General features: G+C 40.8%; 2 protein-coding genes across 2 annotated transcripts in view; both read right to left on the bottom strand.

Moving 5' to 3' along the window:
- LOC126108506 (uncharacterized) overlaps positions 1-23,261 on the bottom strand; it is a 369,053-nt gene that overhangs the window by 338,224 nt on the left and 7,568 nt on the right. The window lies entirely within an intron of this gene.
- The window catches only part of LOC126108510 (uncharacterized), a 56,376-nt gene continuing 39,064 nt past the window's right edge, over positions 5,950-23,261 (bottom strand). Inside the window, exon 3 of the mRNA XM_049913777.1 lies at positions 5,950-7,769. Within this exon, the coding sequence (XP_049769734.1) occupies positions 7,488-7,769 (282 nt within the window). The 3' untranslated portion in view covers positions 5,950-7,487. The remainder of the gene's footprint in view (positions 7,770-23,261) is intronic.

A 23,261-nucleotide genomic window follows, 5' to 3' on the forward strand; every position in this document is an offset into this window, starting at 1 on the left:
AGAGATAGGTTCCAAGTATTTAATGCAGTCTAACTTCAAACACACGTTCAAGTGGCACTTTGGGAAATGTTGACGACTGGCGGGATTGCAATATAATGTTTTGGGTGACACACATTTCTAAGTATGAAAGCTTCACTTCCAATGCGTAATGCCTATGCCTTTAAGTTTTTGTTCTTATAGCATTAATATTTTATTTTATTCCTTTCTTAAGTTGAGGAAGCAGACTCTAAAAACAATGGTCAACTGAAGTGGGGAAGACGTTCCTTCATTGAAAGATATTGTGCGTTTTTTATCTTTCTTTGCAGGATATTGTGCTTGTGCAGTAATTAAGAAGTTGAAGTGTGAGATCTCTCTTCACGAAAGTGTTACTGATGAAGAGTTGCCAATAAATGAACATTTTTATATGACAACTCGACTATTTAGACAGTAATGACAAGTGTTTTTTTGGTTTAATCTCAACATTTGTAATGACTATTGTAAAAAAGTTAATGGGAACAACATTTCAAAGACTACCCAGTGAAAACTGCAAATTCTTTCAACTTAATCTTTTAATTTAACATTCCAGTTACATAAACAAAACTTAATATGTGAAACTGCTCTTTTTTGGTACAGGCTGATAAATAAAGCATTGATTTGCAATTGTAATTTTTTGTCTACATACCTTTCATTTTTCATTGGCTTTGCAGAAAATAAGTAGAACCCAAGGAGAGAAAAAAAAAAAGTACATTCACACCCAAAATATTTATACTTTATTTTTAGTCTCATTATACCGGTGTATTACATACATTGTGTCACACTCTTTTTCGTTTCTACTGAAGATATTGTTTAATGTAAAGAAACTTACACTACATTTTCTTACATTAGGTTGTAATTTTAATTTTGGAAATTTGCAGTAAGGTCTTACGGGATCAAATTGCTGAGGTTATTGGTCCCTAAGCCTACACACTATTTAATCTAATTTAAACTAACTTACGCTAAGGAGAAAACACGAGGTAGGACAAGTTTCAGTTTTTACTTTTGTAATTGAAGGGTCTGTCATACAGATCTTCAAAAAAGTGGTTTTATAATGTCCATAACAGCCTATGGTGGTGTTTACGAACTTCCTTCAAAGCAATACAATTCTTCCACAGACTGCATTGTTACTGTCCATTTGTGTCAAAGAATCTGCAGTAAAGATGTCATGCCTGTGTGACTAGCCATTTTCAAGAAAAAACATCTTCAATTTGTCCATTGTCACAATTTTAATAGTGACTGCACTCCATCAGGATGTAATTACACTGCCAAGAGTCACAGTTTGCATATAATTTTGAAATCACAATGTATTTGAAAGCCTTCATGTTTCTCTCCATGTGTTGCCCATGTTTACGTCTAAATTGAATTTTTGGTCAGTGCAGTTCAAATGAAATGTCAAATGCAGGTAAGTATTTGTTTTCCACCAGCATTTTCCTGACCGTCTGTTACTCTGCTGGAGTGTCGGACACCCCAGTCAATGTGTCTCTCAACACTGGCACACAGTTTGCACTTGAACATTTCAGCAGCTTACTTTTACAAGCTGTAGAGTGCATTTTTTGGAGAAATGAAGCCACATTTTTTTTATCTGCCCATTACCTAATAAACACTTTCTGAATTTACCTTGAAGTTTCAGTCTTTATTATGAAAAGCAAGAAAAAGTTTTGAAAAGACTTGAAATTAAGTGCAATATTTGCTGGAAGTCACTAAGTACTCTCATTCTTAAATTCTGGATGAATGTAGTCAAGGTAATTTGCATGCCACAAATTATACTGCCTCAAGACATTAACAGTTTCTAAATGTAATAATTTTCTTAATGTGTTAAACTTTTAACTTAAGATTATTCCTCTTAATAGATTATGGTAGTTTTAAATTTGATCAGTAATTATTTGAAATACTGAAAATCAAATGTCTGTTGTCCCTGAAAACTGTTAGATAGGTAACCTGCAGCTGGGACTGTGCACCACGAGCTGGGTTGGTGATTTAGCAACATAGGTGGGGTCATCTTACATTAATCTGGAACTTGGGCAATTAAGGTCGTGCACAGATTTAATCTGAATGATTGATAAGGGTTGGAGGGGCAACAGTATCAATCTACCTTTGTCGTCGGCATTGTGTTGTTGCCGTGAAGCACCGTTATACCAAGAGGAAAGGCACGTCGATCTTAGAGCATGAGATATGATAACCTTAAGCCATTGACAATGGTCACGGTAGCACCTGATTCCGGAATAGCTGCAGTAGTTAGGATCTACGAACTGTCCCCAAAACTTAACTCGTAACGAGATCCCTTCGAAGCAAATTGTCATAAGGATCGTCTATAAAGGCTTCGTACAACGAGAAGAAATGTTACAATTTATGGAATAATAACAGATACGACCAAACTGCCTTGTTTCTTCTGTTTTATTTAACATAACTTTGTTCACAGTTTTATTTCGCATTCACCACTCGTTCACCGAAACCCTTTGATGAACAGTTTTGGTTGCTTGACACCAACAGTCAATGATAATGATACAGCTTTCCTCCTTTTTATAAATTGAAGCCCGTTCTCCACGGTATAATTAAAAAAAAAAGAACAGTCTCAATACCGCGTCCCTCGTGAGCTGCGAATAGACTTATCCCGGAATTGACCGCCCTGTTGGTGTACTCGATTTAATGACCACACTTCGCTATCCGCGATTTCGCGTAACTAAATGTCCATCTGTTAATCCGATTGTATACCATAGTTATTTAAAACTCGCCCCTATATTTTTTCACTACACACAATTAGCACTTCTTTACTTGTTTATTTCTAAGAGTAAACGAAAAAAAATGACGCCGTATCATCGGCTTCGTCGATATAAAGCAAAACAGCTTAATATACCCAATTTTACCTCTTCTTATAGGGTCGGCTACCTGACTCATTAATTTACTACATATTTCCAATAACACTAAACAGGTATTGCCGTTATATTTTAATTGTATTCAAAAGCATGTTATTATTATTATTATGACCGACCAAATCGTAACAAATCGCGTGGCATGCGTTTTTAACGATAGCTTTACACTCGCCCAGCCTTTATTCAGGCAATATTATATATAAATATACAGACAGGACCGAAAGATCGCTCTCTCTTCCGTAACCAATAGAGGCAAATACGCTATTCAACTTCCGTTACATCTATCTTACTGGTATCGTTACATCAACTTGGCTGAAAAACAGGACAAATATGTGGAGCGGAGTGGTGAACAGGAGGCCACTTTCGTCGTCATGTCAAACCTAGGAATGTATACCGCACGCCTTGACTTTTTACGAACATCTATGATGTTTAAACTGCAAGTTGCCTTAATCCATTAGTAGCTGGAACTGAACTTGCTTTAAAATTGAACAAATATGTAACAATAGTATATATTTTTATGGAAGACAAATTAATGGGAACGAAAATATATTCACACAGAACATTTGAAATGGGCCACAGCAAATGAAACAGGAGCTTCAACAATGGCACTAAAGCTGCTACTGCTCTACAGCACTATAGATTTTTCTCATTTGTCTACAGTGTCAATCCAATGTGGTACCATTTCTGCCAATGCATCTGTCGGGGGGAGGGGGGGGGCCGAAAGGACAATGTTTTGTCATTCGACTCGCTTATACTGTCAGTGCTGTAAGACCTGTAAACTGTAGCAATCGATAATAGGCGCAAATCACAGCCGTGCTTCTGCCAAGAAACACGGATCTAAGAGCCTGCGGTTCACATTCGGTTTGTGCAAACCAAACATCATTCGTATTAAGATAATGGTGATGGACGAAGCAGAGGCACAAACGTGCTGTAGGAAGAAAATTTGGTGTCGCAGACCGTGAATATTTGTAGGTGGTGCCTGATAAGAATAAATTAAAGAAACACAAGTTCTACACACTAAACTTTCAGAGATAGGTTTCACAAATTGGAACAGCAGATTGCTCAATAAGTCCTAGAGAAATGCAATGGAGGCATACCAATTACTCAAGGAATTATGCAAATTAAGGCACTAGAGATAAGAGGAATATTCCATCTGCAACCATTGCAGAATTCGAAGCTGATACTGGCTGATGCACACGGATGATGAAAAGAGTGGGCAACGATGACAAACCAGTGACTTCCCACAGTGGTTCCAGAAAAATTAACTTGCTCATGAACTTCATATCGGTAAGCTGCCCCACCCGATTCTTTAAAACCTATGTTTAAGTCAACATATCTCCCGAAGTGTGTCGTGCAACGGTACAATTTTGCAGGTATATCCAGTGGAATATGTGGATACTGCCTGCCTCATGTGTTGTGAATAGAGTTAACAGTAAGGAAGTAATAAATTAAAACATCACACCCCACATTTAAGTTTTACTGAGAGAAGACCAAAAATGAAATAAACGACAAACTTTTTTCATTTCATTATTTTGAAAGGGGTGTCAGTGAGAAAAAGTTTTGAAAAGATTTGAAATTGTGTGTAAAGTTTGTCAGTAGTCGCCAATTGCTGTCATTTTCAAGTACGAGTTTAATACAGTCTGGGTAATTTGCACACCACAAGTTACAGTCTCGACACGTATACACAGCTTCTAACTGCATTACTTGACTTGGTTCATTAAACCTTTAACCTAAGATTATATCCTTTAGGGCAGGCTGTTCCAATGCTGCCCTACAGGGGAAGGGTACCAGTGTCCACCGTCCCCCGTGCAGGCACTGGTGGTGCCTGTGTCTGCCCGCCCAGCTGCCCCTGGCAAGTGTGCAAGCAGGAACAATCGGCCGTATCACAGCATTTGAAATTTTTGAATTAAATCAATACGTATACAAAGCACTGAAAATCAAACTTCTTTCCTTGGTCCTGGAAGCTATTAGATAAGCAACCTCCAGTTGGGAGTAATGACCATTGCCGTTTAGTAACACGGATAATCAATCTAAGGATACGGCGCAACTATTTGCCAGTCGTATGGAAAACGCTGAAGAAGGTGGCTGTTTATTTTGGTATATTACTGTCAATGTAAATGGTGTCAAGAGCGTTCTTATTAGAAGTTCTGGCAATGAAAATTACAGAACAACAGTAATGCAGGTGCACTAGCAGATGGAAGGAAGGAGTTGTCCTTGCAGGAAACCAGTACCGAAAGAAACCCCGTCTGAAGGATTTGTATTCGGGTGCCTAGAAAGTGTGTGACAAATGACCCGATTCTGAATCAGTTGTAGGTCATATGGAACAGAATATGAGGCTCTTTGTGTAACAGAAGAAAAATGTAGCTACTGGTTTCTTTCAGGGCACACCTCACCCAGGAATAGCAAAGAACAACACAGACCTCGAAAAAACTCCTGGTGGTATGGCCTCACAACTTCACGCCATCTGTCATCGTGAATAGACCTTTCGAGGCTCAATTGCGACAGCTTTACAGCGAGTGGCATATCTGAGGAGGGAAATTAAAGAAACCCTCAACATGCATACTAGGTCAGTATATCCTTACTACCTAAGGAAGTCTCAAGTGAATCTATTATGAGAGGATTCAAAAGCCAATACTGTGGATGGCTCGGATGATGACATACTACGGGAATAGTGTCAGTATGGAAAAAATGTGAGAAGGCTTACAAATGACAAAGATACCAGTGATACTACAGAAGATGACAGCCTCCATAGCTGAATGGTTATTGCCACTGCCTTGGTGCGGGAGGACCTACGTTCACTTGCCAATACATTTTTTCTGAGTTAGGAAGGTCTGATACGGGGTCCACTCAGCTTTCTTGGGGCCAAATGAGGGGTTGTTCAAATAAGCAAGCATCATCACCATCCGTATTCATCCACAGCCAATAACAGCTGGAGGAATTGGCAACACGCTGACCATATGTCCCACAGCCACACGTTGCTTCTTGTACTGCCTTGCAGGCAGCAGTCTGAACAGGCCTAATCCTTGAGTCGTGTTTACTTACCACACGCTTAGGTAGTAACCGAGAAAGGAAGTTAAGATTAAAAAAATGAACCATTTCTTTTTTAAAATTTATTTCTCCTTATATTATCAAAATCTACAAATTAATATATAGCGTAAGTTTCAAATAGGTATAATATTAACTTTTTAGGCAGACACTTTATATCAATAAAACAGTATGTAATTTTGATTAGTCAGAATTTTCTTAAAAATAAAAATTTTTTCAAGGGACCTCTTAAGATAAGGAAAGGTGGAGGAGGGAGTCATCTTATACTAAGGGTTATATTACAGTTGGGTAAATATGCTAATTCTAGGAATATATCACAGACACGGAGCACCACATACAAAAAATCTTCAGTCTACAACCTGCTCCTGCAGGTGACACTGTGTAGCTTAGTACTACACAGAAGAAACTTGTATACAAGAAAAGAAAGAATATCACACAGAAAGAGGGTATAATTTCACATCCCTGAAGGCGTGCTAAATATTTTGACAATTCTTTCAACAGTCTGCTACAAAGGATGCAAGTCTTCTGTAAGTGACCAGGGTCACACGTGACTAGTTATATCTTAATACTATCGGGAACCAATAGTATTTGTAAAAGGTACACACCAATAAAAAGCTTCACATTACAATTTCTTACATTTTTGCAATAATATTGGCAAGTACAATAAGCAGCTATAACATTTAAAAAAGATCTATCTGTAATCCTAGAAAATAAAATTGTATCTCTAAAACACGAGAAAAAATAAAATAAAAATTTAAAAAATAAATAATAAATTACTGCATCCTAAGAGGGTGTATTGCTAACAAAAATATTCCTAATTACAGTTACAGTTACAGTCGTGAATTGCACTAGACAAAGGTGTTAACCACATAATATTTATAAAAGGCATAGTTTCCAGTGTCTGGCTAAGCAGAAAAGTGTGCCTAGTCTGCATCACTGACACATTTTGACCTGTCGCCCGCAGCTCCCGGAAGAAGCAAATACAGTATTCTCCCGGCTACTGGACGTGAAAACAGAACAGTTGTCCTGGCCGTGCTGCCGAAAGTATTCCTCTTAAGTACAGTACAAAACAGAAGGATCTCCGGAGAATGCACGTAAGCTGGTGTCGGCAAACACTATAACAAGCAATTATTAAACAATAATATATTTTGCTAGTGCATACTATATCAACTTTTGCAACATGTGCCCGAGGACAAAACATCAAGTACTACGAAATCGGTAAACGTTAATAAATGCAGCATAATACAGACAATAAATACTAACTTGTTCTCCCCAATAACAGTGGCACTAGTGCTCACTTCACAAAAACTGCTGGTGCCAGTAATGGGGGGCAAGTCACTTCATCAGGTGTCCAGTGCCAAATTGCACCCGACACGGTAAACTGAGCCACTCCGAGACACTCGACATCACTTCCAGTGTACGATTTTGCAACAGCAAAAAGAAAAACGTTGTAAAAAATTCACTCGTGTCGAGTTACAAACAGCTCGACCTAGTCACAACTCGGTCGCAAGTAATATAACAGTCGTCTCATGTGGTCCTGTCGGGCGGGAGTGCCCATTACGACAGTGGCAGTGGCTCGTAGCGCCGGAACACTGGGGAGAGGGCGTGCCCGCCGGCACTGCGCCCGCGCCGCCCTCCCCACCAGCCGCCGTGCCCGTGACCGTGCACGTGGATGCCCGCCCGCGGGTCGTACTGCCGCGGCGGCTTGCTGCCGCCGCCGTCCGCTCCGGAGCTCCCTCCTCCGTTGCCCTCCTTCGGCACCACCGGGAAGCAGCACCACAGGATGAACGCCACGAATGCGACGAACGTCCCTACCAGAAGGATGAAGTCCTCCACGGTCTGAGGGCAGGTGCAAGTTATGTCTCACTGCACGTTCATTCCTACACACACACATACCGTTCGTTCACAGAACCCCGTAGGTCCCACCGAGGGGGGAAACCTTCGAGGATGTGGAACGAGTCGACAAATACCGAATGTGCAAAATGAAAATTGGGTTCTTAAGGCTTTGTAGCATTTATTGCATTCAATTTACAATCATAAATAATATGTCAAATGAAAGAGCCACTCAAACAATGTTTCTTACACACGTTCAATGTCTGCACCACTCGCCACACGGCACACGGAGTCAACATGCGAACTCTTCCCAAACCTCAATTGGTGTGTCTAAAGTAATCGTTGTAACAACTGCTTTAATCATATTTCTTAAGACAAGTCAACAGGATGGTAGCAGAGGCACACGCGCTTGATCCTCCGTGAACTCCCGAAGGTAAAAATCACACAATGTCAGCTCGGGCGAATGGGGAGGTCGTGGAAATAAGCTCAGTCATCCAGCCCCTTGCCGCAAATCCTGGAGTGTACGGTGTCATTTAATCGATCACGTACTGAGCTGTGCCGGTGAGATGGCACACCACCTTGCTTCTAACTAAAGTGGTGTGGTTCAGCTTCTTCCAGTTAAGAAGAGAGCAACAGTTCTAGAGCATAAAGGTAAGAAACTCCAGTTCCAGTTGCTTCATCGACAAAAAGGCCCATAAACTTCCTGCTGGGATACTGCACCAAAAAAATTCAGTTTTTGAGAATCTCATTGCAGCTGTACCATCTTGTGGGGGATTTGCTGGCTCTCAGATGCTCACACTGTGTATGATCACATTTCCACTAAGACGAAATGTCAGTTCATCACTGTACATTTCATGATCCAGAAAATCTTCATTGCTGTGCAGACACCCCCCTCCCTCTTTCTTTTTTCTTTGCTAAGTTGGCACATAAAGCATAGTCTGTAAGCTTTAGAGCTTATAACTGCAAACGATAAGGACACAGTTTTAAGTGTCTCCTTAAAACTCTCCACACAGGTGTCACTAGAACTGCTAGTCCATAATTAACTTCCAAAGTGATCTCCTTGGGCTACACGTGGAAGACACTCACCTGTTCAACATGTACTTCAGTGACTCTCGATTATCCCATTTGCAAATTGATGACATCACCTGTCACTTAGAGGATTACAGTGGAACTTAATACAGAATGCACACTGTATTGTAACAACAGATTTGGTGCTTGCAAACAAGTGAAACATAAAAAGCTTTCCATTCGCTCGTCATCCCCTTCGCTACTAGTGCTTTCTAACAAATCGTAGGAAACGGTGGATGCACATGTGCACAAGGATGCAAACAGAACTGTCTGATTTATCTTTTCATTTGATGTATTACTTGTAATTGTAAACTGAATGTACTAAATGCTGCAAAGCCTTAAAACCATAATATTCATTTTGAAACACCCAGTACATCATTAAATTGTAAAAACTTAATCTGTACACTATATTAAAAGGGTCTTCACACATTCCATAATATTGTCAAACCATCAATATACTTGACCATATGAGGACATACATTGGCATACTGTGTGTCCCAGTTCTTTGGGGGACCGCTCGTGTGAAATTCCAAACTGCAATGCTATTTTGTGGCAGGTTGCGGCATTACAATCGTCGAAGTTTCGACAACAGCCGTGTTGTAGGTCAAAGCAGAGCAACACGCATCCTGGATGTGCATGTAACGGGTAAACGTGTGACACTCATCGGAAAATGGTGCTGGAGCAGCAAAGCAACATCAAGTTGGACAGACCAGTCAGTGAAACAGAAAAGTGTGTACGGTAGTGATCGTTTAAATCATTTCAGCATTTTTCAGCGATTTACTCAATTTTGTGACGGCAGGGATGACGAAGTTGCACCACGAGCATCAAAGTGGAGTGGACAAAAATGTGCAAAAAATTGCTGAAACTACTGCATCTGATAGATCTTTTCTGCACTACTCACAGAGGAAATGTCAGAAATACCAAAAACTATCGTGCACCATTTTGACCAAGGATTTGGCAGGAGGACAGTCTGTGCCACACACTTCCAGGTGATGAAAAATGTAGTACAATTCGACACTGCAAAAATCTGTTGCAGGCACCCCAAAGTGATACAGATTTTACGAAATAGATTGCTACATAAGTTTTAGGCCAGCAAACAGATCACAGTCCTGGATCTCCCAATGTATCCACTGTATTTGGCCCCAGCTGACTTCTGTTTGTTTCCAAAATCTGAAGTTGGCAATGAAAAGGAAACAATTAGGACAGAATTAAGGACATTCAGGGTCACCTTACCACAGTACTACGTGCAATTTCAAACAAGGACTACAATGACTATTTCAAAACATTTAAAACAATTTCAGAGCTGTGTGCTGATTCAGGGGAGATTATTTTGAATAAACAAAGTGATTTTGTGGACATAATCCATGGCTTTTAGTTTTCAAGCCACAGTCCTAATAGAACTGGGACACATTGTGTTCAGTCAGTACCAGACATATTGACATGCAATATGTTGGCCCCAAAAATAATCATAGTATTATCAATATGTAATTGGCATGTGAGGTCAACTATTGATGTTTTGACAATATTCGCCATACAGATAGTGACAGAGCTTCATGAAACAGCCACATAGCATTGGTGTACACTGTTTATGTTTCCAGTTCATATTTGAACATATCGTACCACAGATTCAGTTTTTAAAGTAGTCTTTGAACACAAAACAGTTTTAATTGGCCACTGCATGGGTACTCATTGAATTTGCCACTTCAGGACAGTCTACAGAGGATTCACCATGATATTGCTTCTTTATTAATTTGAAACCATAATATTTGCTTGTCAAATTACACAGCACTATGGGTAAATGCTTCTACTTGGAGAACTACATCACATACAAGGTGACAGAAACAGTCTGACAAGCTTGTCAGGGTGTTTAGGGTACATTGTGCAGAGAAATAACTATTAAGAAAGAAATATAATACACTGTGCCGTTTCTGAGTTTATTACCATTGAAGTTAGCCAATCAGGCTGTTGTGCGTGCAAATTCATACAGCCCTCCAGACACAATGAGCGTCTGTTGTTCTCATAGCATAGATGATAGCGCACGAGACTGCTCCATCTTTGGCTTGGGTTTGATCCTTAGTACCATCCTATGTCCAATTTTTGTATCGCTCTCTTGTTTGGTCTTGGGAAACCAAACAAAGAACATGTTTGGTGATACCGTCTCTGGCTACTCACTTGAATTTGTGCACGTAACGACCTGATTGGGTAACTTCAATGGTAGTTAATTCAGGAACAGTGCACCGTATCTAATTTTTTTCTGAACAATTGTTTCTCAGCACAACACACCCTGCAACACCGTTACAAACTTTTCAGGCTGTTTCTAACCACACTGTAAATGCAATGACTAGTAAGATGTCTGCAAAACCCACGTCAGTGTCAATAAATTCTCACAAAACAAAAACAAAAAAATTTAAGTTAAATGACTGAATATATCCTTGGAGGGCAGATACAACTGCTTCAGAGGTTTCCGTAACAATTTTGTTAATTATGTCTGCTGATATTACTGCTCTAAACTACAACCACTCAAATAACCAGGAATCTCTCTGTTAGTCCTAAGCTCTCATCAACTGTGATTTCCTCTCTCGTTAACATATTTTGCTTCTCTATTTTGTCATATCAACATTAATAACATGTCCTATGATGGAGGACTCACCTTGAAAGTAGTTCACGAAATCTTTCGGGCCGTGGTTTTGATTTCAGTCAGTAAACTAACATATGACAAGCTGTTCTCAGATCCACAACCTCTTTTTCATTGTTTTATATTGTTCTTTCCCCCACCCCGATGAATCATGGACCACACCATGGTGGAACGGTTTGTGTGCCTCAACGATACAGATAGCTACACCTTATGTGCAGCCACAGTGGTGGGGTATCTGTTGAGAGGCCAGATGAATGTGTGGTTCCTGAAGCAGTTGCATGGGGCAACAGTCTGGATGAGTGATTGACATGGACTTGTAACATAAACCAAAATGGCCTTACTCTGTTGTTACTCTGAACGGCTGAAAGTTATGGGAAACTAAAGCCATTATTTTGACTTACTGTGGACGGCTGAAAGCAGAAACTACTGCCATTATTTTTACTGAGAGCATGCAGCTTTACTGTAAGGTTAAACAATGATGGTGTCCATTTGTGTAAAATATTTCAGAGGTAAATAGTCATCTATTCGGATCTCTGGGCAGGGACTACTCAGGAAGATGTCATCGTCATGAAACCTACAAGTCAGGGTATGAAATGTTAATTCCCTTACTCGAGCAAGCAGGTGAAAAAAAAAATTGAAAAGGGAAATGGATACAGTGAGAACAAGCATTGGATAGTTTGAAGTTAGGTATAGTGGGAATTAGGTAGAATTAGCAATGGTACTTCTGGCCAGGTGAGTACAGGTTTATAAATACAAAATGAAATAGAGAAAGTGCAGGAGTAGGTCTAATGATGAATAAGAAAATAGGAATGCAGATAAGCTACTAAGAGCAGCATAGTCAATGCACTGTCACAGTCAAGATAGACACTAAGTCAACACTACCACAGAAGAGAAACTTTATATGTCAATTACCTTCACAGATGATGGTGAGATTAAAAAACATGATGAAACAAAAGACATTATTCAGATAGTTAAGGAAGAGGAAAATTTAACTGTGACAGGGGGATGGAATTCAGTAGTAGGAAGAGGAAGGAAAGGAAAAAATAGGAAGTGAATGTGGACTGAGTTTACAAATCATGAAAGAAGTTTGTACATGTGGAAGAGACCTGGAGACACTGGAAGGTTTCAGACTGATTACATAATGATACTACAGAGATTTTGGAACCGGATTTTAATCTGGGGCAGATACAGACTGATCACAGTTTATTGGTTATGAGCTGTAGATTACTGAAGACACTGCAAAAAGATAGGAAATTGAGAAGATGGGAGCTGGATAAATTGTAAAAATAGATGCTGCTGTGAGTTTCAGCGGTAGCATTAGGCAATGACTGACTGTAAAATAGGAGAAAGAAATACAGTGGGAAACAAATTGATTGCTTTGAAGACAAAATAGTGAATGCAACAAAAGATCACATAGGTGAAAAGAAGTGACACAGTAAAAATCTTTGGATATCACAGAAGTTGAATTCTACTGATGAAGCGAGAAAATATAAAAATGCAGAAAATGAAGCAGACCAGAGGTATTACAAATATTTAACAAATGAGATAGGCAGGAAGTGCAAAATGGCTGAACAGGAAAGTCTAAAAGAGAATGTATGGATACAGAAGCAAATACAATTAGGTGAAAGACAGATACTGCCAATAGGAAAATTACAGAGGCATTTAGAGAAAAGAAAAGTAGTTGTATGAATATCAAGAGCTCAGACAGAAAACTACTCTAACCAGGGAAAGGAAATTTGGAATGCGGAAAGAGTATATAGGTGGGCTATAGGGAAACGAACTAGAAGGCAGTATTATAGAAAATGAAACTGCCAAAGACAAAGATGAGACGGGACACATTATACTGCGAGAAGTATTTAACAGTAGCAAAAGATCTAAAGCAAAGCAAGACCCTGGAGTAGGAAACATTCCCACAGAATTGCTGACACCCTCGAGAGAACCAGTCACGACAAAATCATTCCACCTAGGGTGCAAGACGTGCCAGACAAGCGAAATACCTGCAGACATCACATATATGAGTGCTGTCTATTTAGTCGGACATGTATATAGTATATCTGTAGGCACGACTGCCTCGATTACTTCAGTGCTGATGCTTGAGCCTCTCATGAGAATATACGACTCACTGCAAGCAAGTTGGCGAATGCTCAGTGGACGCTACTAGTGTGCGACGAGCTGAGAACTCTGTTAGGACAGAAATTGTGTCCGTACGGTTGAGTCAGTTAAGGCAACCACTCACGTTAAGCGGAAGATACGGGTTCGAAGCCCTGTTTGGCACAAATTTTCAACTATCACCACCAAATTATTTTGATGACTGATCACAGCTGGAGTCTGCGTCTCCTTCGAAACTTGACATTTACAGCTGCTGTATTAAACAACAGTGTATGTGTCTGTTCTGTTGAACATGTCCGACAGAACAGACACGTGCGAATGTGCGCGCACCTGCACGCGCGCGCGCGCACACACACACACACACACACACACACACACACACACAATTTTCTGGAGTATAGCCTTGTATGGAAGTGAAAACTGATGATAAACCGCTCAGACAAAAAGAGAATAGAAGCTTTTCAAATTTGGTGCTACAGAAGAATGCTGAGGATTGGATGGGTAGATCACGTAACCAATGAGGAGGTATCAAGTACAATTGGGGAGAAAATAAATTTGTGGCACAACTTGACTAAAAGAAGGGCTCGGTTGTTACAACACATTCTGAGACATGAAGGGATCACCAGTCTGGTATTGGAGGAGTGAGTGAGTGAGTGAGTGAGAGTGTGTGTGTGTGTGTGTGTGTGTGTGTGTGTGCGTGTGTGTGTGTGTGTGTGTGTTGGGGGGGGGGGGGGGGGGTTCAGACCAAGAGATGAATACAACAAGCAGATTCAAAAGGATGTAGGTTGCAGTAGTTATACAGCGATGGAGAGGCTTCCACGGGATAAAATAATGTAAAGAGCTGCATCAAACCAGTCTCAGACTGAAGTTTACAAGAAAGACACCTGTAGATAATAAAATTGTGGCATTTGGGTATTCGACAGCATTCTTAACTTACTTACACCGTGTAAAGGTCTTATACACCGGTATGGAACTTCCCAGCAATTTACGAAATAATTCAGCAAAAAAGAACAAGACGTCTGTTACACAGCAATATGTACAATGCATACTTTCATATCGTGAAAGTATGAATACCAATTCCACCAAATACAGCACAATAGCTTCTGACGCACTGACATCATTACAACAATATGCTTTTTTCAGCCAATCGTAGCTCGAGTCACATGATCTTGCCAGCCAATGACAGCAGATATTCAGAGCATAGAGTATCTGATGTAGTCAGCCAATAGCAACATCACTGTTAAATAGTAGCCAGAACACACAAATAGGAAAAGTTAATGGTTTAAATTGATATATGTACAGTACAGCTACAAGAAAAGCTAAGCTTCCACATATAATATTGGTCATCAATCTTTTTTTTTTTTTTTTTTTTTTTTTTTTTTTTTTTTTTTTTTTTTTTGTGAGGGTGTCATTAGGCAGGATCCTAAGAACACAGCTTAAATTAAATGCAGCAGATTAATATTACTCACAAGCATTGTTGTTGTAAATGGCACATTTTCTTTCCAACTAAAGTTTTATTTTGGTGTTATACTTTCATTTATGTTTTATTGCTGCAATATTATTATGCAGTAGTGGGCTGCAGTGATATACCTTGTTAGAGTATCAATTACAAGTTATGTTAAAAAAAATTCCAGAATTCTAAAAAATTCCTAGGTTTTTCCCTGAATGAAAAATTTCCTGTGTTTTTCACAGATTTCCTGGTTGTCCTAGGGTGTATACACCCCATGCTATAAAGCTTATTGTTATTTGTGCATATGCCATGCAAATTTGAGAATGTAAGTTAAACAAAGTACAATATATACGAGGATTGTTTTTTAAGTAAGTACCATTTTGAAGTTAAAAAAAATGTGCTAAGATATCTCAATAATTTTATTTTTACACAAAAGCCTGTACCTTAATCTACTTTTCTACATAATTTCCGTGAATATTGAGGCACTCGTCATAACGTTGTACCAGTTTTTGAATACCCTCCTCACAGAAGTCTGTTGCCTGACTTGTTAACCACTGCATCACCACTGTTTTGACTTCGCCATCGTCTTCAAGACGCTGACCGCCCTGGTGTTTCTTCAAATGGTAGTCACTGGGCACAAGATCGGGGCTGTACAGAGGATGCTCTGGAGTTTCCCATCGAAAAGATGTGATGAGATCTTTGGTCTGATTTGCCACATGCAGACGGGCATTGTCTTGCAGCAAAACGATGCCCTTGCTCAACTTGCCACGTCTTGTTCTGAATTGAACGGCGCAGATTGTGCAATGTCTTACAGTAAGCTGCTTCATTGACTGTCTCATTACGAGGCAGAAATTCCACAAGCAATACTCCTTTTCTGTCCCAAAAAACTGTGCACATGATTTTCAGGGCAGAAATTTTTTGCTTAAAATTCACTTTTCTGGGTGAATCTGAATGCTGCCATTCCACAGACTGTTGCTTCGATTCTGGTGTGACGTAGGCCACCAGTGTTTCAACACTTGTAGCAATTTGACTTAAGAAATCATCACCGTCATCGTGGTACCGCTCCAGGAAAGTCAATGCACTGTCTAAATGTTTGGTTTTGTGCACATCCGTCAACATTTTTGGTACCCAACAAGCGCACTATTTTCGGTAATTCAAGTGCTCGGTCACAATGCCATACAAAACACTACGAGTAACGTTAGGAAAGTCATCCCGCAAGGAGGAAATCGTAAAGCGTCTGTTTCCTCTCACCTTATTCTCCACTTCCTGCACCAAACTGTCATTAACGACCAAAGGACGCCCACTCTGTTGTTCATCGTGCACATTTGTGCGGCCATCTTTAAATGCTCTCACCCTCTTTCTTACCATTCCATCACTCATAATGTTTTCTCTGTAAACTGCACAGATCTCACGATGAATATCGATCACTTTTAGGCCTTTAGCACTAAGAATTTTTATAACAGCCCGTACTTAAGAGTCGGCAGGACTCACGATTGTCGGAGGCATCTTAAACACTCAGTACACAACGTAAACAAGGAAGAATCAGATCATAACGGCGTCAGTGCATAGATGACAGATGTACGTACCCAGCACGCATGCGCAGAACACCGACCGCAGTGCTGTGGCCACAGTGTGGCAAAATGATACTTACTTAAAAACCACGCCTCGCAGTCACAACTTTTGATTATCATCTCAAAAAAAATAAAAATATATAATTAATTTTTTGTTTGTTTGCAGGATAATGTCTGCAGCCCAAAAATCCCTGCATCACTCACCCCATTTACATGGGGCTCCCAAAACTGGATTTCATAAGCCAAATTCCCAATACTGCTTTTGGTTGGTCACGTAAACACTTTAAAATCAATTCTGGAAATCCACTTCTAATTGCATAAAAAGTTCTCGGTTTACTTGTCACATCAAATTTGGATAAAATCATGAGCTTTCGGTGACTACCTCCGTCATCTTCGTCAGGGGTAAAACTGACTGTCGTGGGCCGGTGAGGCTTCCGCTTTTATAAGCCGTGGATGGCTTCTTATCGGCTGGATGATGTCATGGTGAAAACAGCGCGTACGGAGGTGGCGGCCTCTATGTCCAGAGATTTTGTTTGCGCGCTTTATCCCATGTTGCTTGCAGCCCCATCCATCGCAACAGGCAGAGAGCTGCAAGGAATGTAAGAAGTCTCCGTCTGCACTCTTTCTTTATCAACTGCGCCCTTCCCTGCATTGGTGAGTGCATATCCGCAGTCTCTGTTGAAATTATTTTCACATAGTCAGGAAGTCGTTTCTGAAAGTATTTATATGGAGTGTAGCCATGTCTGGAAGTGAAACATGGATGATAAATAGTTTGGACAAGAAGAGAATAGAAGCTTTCAAAATGTGGTGCTACAGAAGAATGCTGAAGATTAGATGGGTAGATCATATATCTAATGAGGAGGTATTGAACAGAAGTGGGGAGAAGAGGAGTTTGTGGCACAACTTGACTAGAAGAAGGGATCAGTTGGTAGGACATGTTCTGAGGCATCAAGGGATCACCAATTTAGTATTGGAGGGCACCGTGGAGGGTAAAAATCGTAGAGGGAGACCAAGAGATGAATACACTAAACAGATTCAGAAGGATGTAGGTTGCAGTAGGTACTGGGAGATGAAGAAGCTTGCACAGGATAGAGTAGCATGGAGAGCTGCATCAAACCAGTCTCAGGACTGAATTTCAACTGCTTTCCTGATCAGAGTCCCAATAATTTGAAGCGTGAGCAAGTATTCTCGTTTCATCGAATAGAATCTTATGTTTATTTAAAAAGCTGTGCTCAGCCACCGCTGGTTTTTTCTAAATACCTGTATTTCAGGTGACGCTGATGTTCCACACAGCGATCGGCAATAGTTCTTATAGACTGACCCACATAATTTTTGCCACACTCGCAAGGAATGCTGTAAATTCCCGGTACTCTCTTGCCGAGATTATCTTTCATGGGTCGCAACGTTTCCTTAATCTTCCTGGGTGGCCGGAAGACTGGTGTGATTTCCTGCCGGCTCAGGACTCCATCGATCTTGGCGGTCGCTGCACCGCAGAATGGTAGCCGCACGATGTGTCGGTCCTCTCGATCTGTTCGAACAGCGTCCTACCTAGGTTTCTTCGCCAGAGTAGATCTGGTATCACCGACGCATACAGATTTATATCTAACCGCACATGGTTTTCACCACCCAGTTCAGAAGCGAGCTATGCTAAATACCTTGGTACACAGAGCAAGGACTATTTCATACAAGGATTATCTCGGCTCTGAGTTTAACCACCTGACGACAGTATTCAGAAAAAATGGATATTCTGCTCGTGATATCAGATCTACTCTTGCGAAGAAACCTAGGTAGGACGCTGTTCGAACAGATCGAGAGGACCGACACATCGCGCGGCTACCATTCTGCGGTGCAACGACCGCCAAGATCGGTGGAGTCCTGAGCCGGCAGGGAATCAGACCAGTCTTCCGGCCACCCAGGAAGATTAAAGAAACATTGCAACCTGTAAAAGATAATCTCGGCCTGAGAGTATGGGGAATTTACAGCATTCCTTGCGAGTGTGGCAAAAATTATGTGGACCAGTCTGTAAGAACTGTTGCCTATCGCCGTATGGAACACCAGCGTCATCTGAAATACAGGTATCTATAAAAAACCAGCGGTGGCTGAGCACAGTTTGTTAAATAAACATAAGGTTCTATTTGGTGACGCAAGATACTTGTTCACGCTTCAAACTATTGGGACTATGTCATCAGGGAAGCAGTTGAAATTAGACTGTGTGAAAATAATTTCAACAGGGACTCCGGATATGCACTCAGCAATGCACGAAAGTGCACAGTTGATAAAGAAAGAGCACAGAGGGAGGCTTCATACATTCCTCGCAGTTCTCCACCTGTTACGACAGATGGCACTGCAAGAAATGCTGGATAAAGCGCACAAACAAAATCTGTGGACACAAAGGCCGCCACCCCAGTACGCACCGTTTTCACAGTGACGTCATCCGGCCAATTAGAAGCTGTCCACTGCTTATAAAAGTGGAAGCCTCACTGGTCCACGACAGTCAGTTTTACCCCCGACGAAGATGAACAGAGGTAGTCATCGAAAGCTCGTGATCCAAATCTGACGCGGCAAGTGAACCGAGAACTTTTTATGCTAGGACTCCGCCGCGAAAGACTTCATAGCTGCTTCTAATTGCCAGTTTTCCAATCCGCAATCAATTTTTGCTCCTGTTATAAGTGCAACCAGTTTTGAAACGTGCTTGGGCTGTCAGGTTTCATCTCATTTTTAAAAAAAATTCAGCTAATATGGACGGAGTGGCTTTTTATACAGTGGAAGATGTACGGCATGTAAACATAGCACAGTGCGCCACTAGTGACGTCGACGAAGGGTAACAATGCTGCAGCAATCTGTGCTGAAACAGTGGAAGTGTATGGCAAAGTCCACAGTCAAACGACACAGTATTTAGAGGAGACACACATTTCCAGTGTTGTCAAACCAGTCCGAATGCCAGAGAACGAAGACCACTTCTCCCCGAAGAACCGTAACACAAGAATCGGAGAACCTAACGCTCAAAGGCCAGCATGTCGCAATCGAGGTGATGGTGCAAAAAATCAAAACCCATCACAGATTAGTTTTCTACACCTTACACCCCCCCCCCCCCCCATGAACCTTGCCAATCGTGGGGAGGCTTGCCTGCCTCAGCATTATAGATAGCCGCACTGTGGGTGGAACAGTAATGGAGGGGTATCTGTTGAGAGACCAGACAAACATGTGGTTCGTGAAGAGGGACAGCAGCCTCTTCAGTAGTTGCAGGGGCAACAGTCTGGATGATTGACTGATCTGGGCTTGTAACATCAACCAAAACAGTCTTTCTGTCCTGGTACTGCAAACAGCTGATAGCAAGAGGAAACTACAGCAGTAATTTTTCCCGAGGGCATGCAGCTTGCATGGTTACATAATTGTGGTGTCCTCTTGGGTCAAATATTTTGGACATAAAATAGTCCCCCATTCGGATTTACTGGCAAGGACTACTCACAAGGACATCCTTACCAGGAGAAACAAAATTGGCATTGGAGCGTGGAATGTCAAATCCCTTAATCGGACAGTTAAATTAGAAAATTTAAAAAGAGAAGTGGATATGTTAAAGTTAGATATAGTGGGAAATATGGGTAATGCAAGAGCAGGTTTAATAATGAATTATGAAATAGGACCACGGATAAGCTATTATGAACAGCATAGTGAACCAACAATTGCAGTCAAGAAAAATGTGAAGCTCACATCTACCACAGTAGTACAAGTTTGTGCGCCAACTAGCACCAACGATGATGAAGAGATTGAACAAATGTATGATGCAATAAAAGAAATTATTCAGTTAGTTAAGGGATATGAAAATTTAATAGTCATGGGGGACTGGAATTCGATAGGAACTTGGAAGGTGAATATGGATTGCGGGGATGAAATGAAAGAGGAAGCCGCCTGGTATAATTTTGCACAGAGCATAATTTAATCATAGTTAACACTACATTTAAGAATCATGAAAGAAGGCTGTATATGTGAAAGAGGCCTGGAGACACTGGAAGGAGATTATATAATGGTAAGACAGAGATTTAGGAACTGGTTTTAAATTGTAAGACATTTCCAGGAGCAGATGTGGACACTGACCACAATCTATTGGTTATGAACTATAGACTAAAACTGAAGAAACTGCAAAAAGGTGGGAATTTAAGGAGATGGGACCTGGATAAACTGAAAGAACCACAGGTTGTACAGAGTTTCAAGGAGAGCGTAAGCGAACAATTGACAGGAATGGGGGAAAGAAATACAGTAGAAGAGGAATGGGTAGCTCTGAGGGATGAAGTAGTGAAGGCAGCGGAGCATCAAGTAGATAAAAAGACGAGGGCTAGTAGAAATTCTTGGGTAACAGAAGAAATATTGAATTTAATTGATGAAAGTAGAAAATATAAAAATGCAGTAAATGAAGGAGGTGAAAAGGAATACAAATGTCTCAAAAATGAGATCATCCATAAGTTCAAAATGGCTGAGCAGAAATGGCTAGAGGACAAATGTAAGGATGTAGAGGCATATATCAGTAGGGGTAAGATAGATGCTGCCTACAGGAAAATTAGAGAGACCTTTGGAGAAAACAGAGCCAGGGCGATGTACTTGAGGACAATATTATGGAAATTAAAGATGAGGCAGATGAAGATGAAATGGGAGATATGATACTGCGTGAAGAGTTTGACAGAGCACTGAAAGACCTGAGTCTAAACAAGGCCCCGGGAGTAGACAACATTCCATTAGAACTACTGACGGCCTTGGGAGAGCCAGTCCTGATAAAACTCTACTATCTGGTGAGCAAGATGTATGAGACAGGCGAAATACCCTCAGACTTCAAGAAGAATATAATAATTCCAATCCCAAAGAAAGCAGGTGCTGACAAATGTGAAAATTACCGAAGTATCAGTTTAATAAGTCACGGCTGCAAAATACTAACGCGAATTCTTTACAGACGAATGGAAAAACTAGTAGAAGCTGACCTCGGGGAAGATCAGTATGGATTCCGTAGAAATATTGGAACACGAGGCAATACTGACCCTACAACTTATCTTAGAAGATAGAATAAGGAAAGGCAAAACTACATTTCTGCATTTGTAGACTCAGAAGAAGCTTTTGACAATGTTGACTGGAATACTCTCTTTCAAATTCTGAAGGTGTCAGAGGTCAAATACAGGGAGCGAAAGGCTATTTACAATTTGTACAGAAACCAGATGGCAGTTATAAGAGTCGAGGGGCACGAAAGGGAAGCAGTGGTTGGGAAGGGAGTGAGACAGGGTTGTAGCCTATCCCCAATGTTATTCAATCTGTATATTGAGCAAGCAGTAAAGGAAATGAAAGAAAAGTTTGGAGTAGAAATTAAAGTCCGTGGAGAAGAAATAAAAACTTTGAGGTTCGCCAATGACATTGTAATTCTGTCAGAGACAGCAAAGGACCTGGAAGAGCAGCTGAACGTAATGAACAGTGTCTTGAAAGGAGGATATAAGATGAACATCATCAAAAGCAGAATGAGGATAACGGAATGTAGTCGAATTAAATTGGGTGATGCTGAGGGAATTAGATTAGGAAATGAGACACTTAAAGTAGTAGATGTGTCTTGCTTTTTGGGCAGCAAAATAACCGAAGATGGTTGAAGTAGAGAGGGTATAAAATGTAGACTGGCTATCCCAAGGAAAGTGTTTCTGAAAAAGAGTATAAATTTAATTGTCAGGAAGTCTTTTCTGAAAATATTTGTGTGGAGTGCAGGCATGAATGGAAGTGAAATATTGACAGTAAATAATTTGGACAAGAAGAGAATAGAAGCTTTTGAAATGTGGTGTTACAGAAGAATGCTGAAGATTTGACGGGTAGAACATGTAACTAATGAGGATGTACTGAATAGAATTGGAGAGAAGAGGAATTTGTGGCATAACTTGACTAGAAGAAGGAATTGGTTTGTAGAAAATGCTCTGAGGCATCAAGGAATCACCAATTTAATACTGGAGGAAAGTGTGGGGGGTAAAAATCGTAGAGAGAGAGACCAAGAGATAAATACACTAAGCAGGTTCAGAAGGATGTAGGCTGCAGTAGTTATTCTAAGATGAAGACGCTTGCACAGGATAGAGTAGCATGGAGAGCTGCACCAAACCAGTCTTAGGACTGAAGACCACAACAACAACACAACAACATTTTGTACATGACAAGTGTCACCACCCGCCCAGTTCGCGACACCCCGCACCTTTTCAAAAAGCTCACCGATCTGATGCAGCATTCGAAATAGTCCGACGGCGATGCCAGTCCAGACTGTTTCTCCAGCTGAGTACCAGGTATGTCACTGTGTCCCTGAGACAAAGCATTGGAAATGTGGCTGCAGCAGTGCTAAAAAATGCAAAGACCCATCTGTTAGGTAGTGTTATGCCAATATGAGGTTTGGTTATAAAATAACCAGGCCGTACTTTTAGCAGACAAGCAGCACTGGCCTCCAGGTCTGACGCTACACTGCCAAGACGTGCAAGGTCTCCTCTCCGTTCCAGCCGACCTCCTCGGTCCGACTGAGCCCTTCGCTCTTGTCAGACCGTATACCTGCAGCCTGTCAAAAATATGTCTAGTGTTCTGAAAGAGCAACAGAGTAATGTGAAATTTTTAGTGAAACTTGCAGAGACTGCCAAAGAGGCCTATTCTTTATCGAAACCAGGTCA

The sequence above is a fragment of the Schistocerca cancellata genome, chromosome 11 (assembly GCF_023864275.1).
Source record: "Schistocerca cancellata isolate TAMUIC-IGC-003103 chromosome 11, iqSchCanc2.1, whole genome shotgun sequence".
NCBI lineage: Eukaryota > Metazoa > Arthropoda > Insecta > Orthoptera > Acrididae > Schistocerca > Schistocerca cancellata.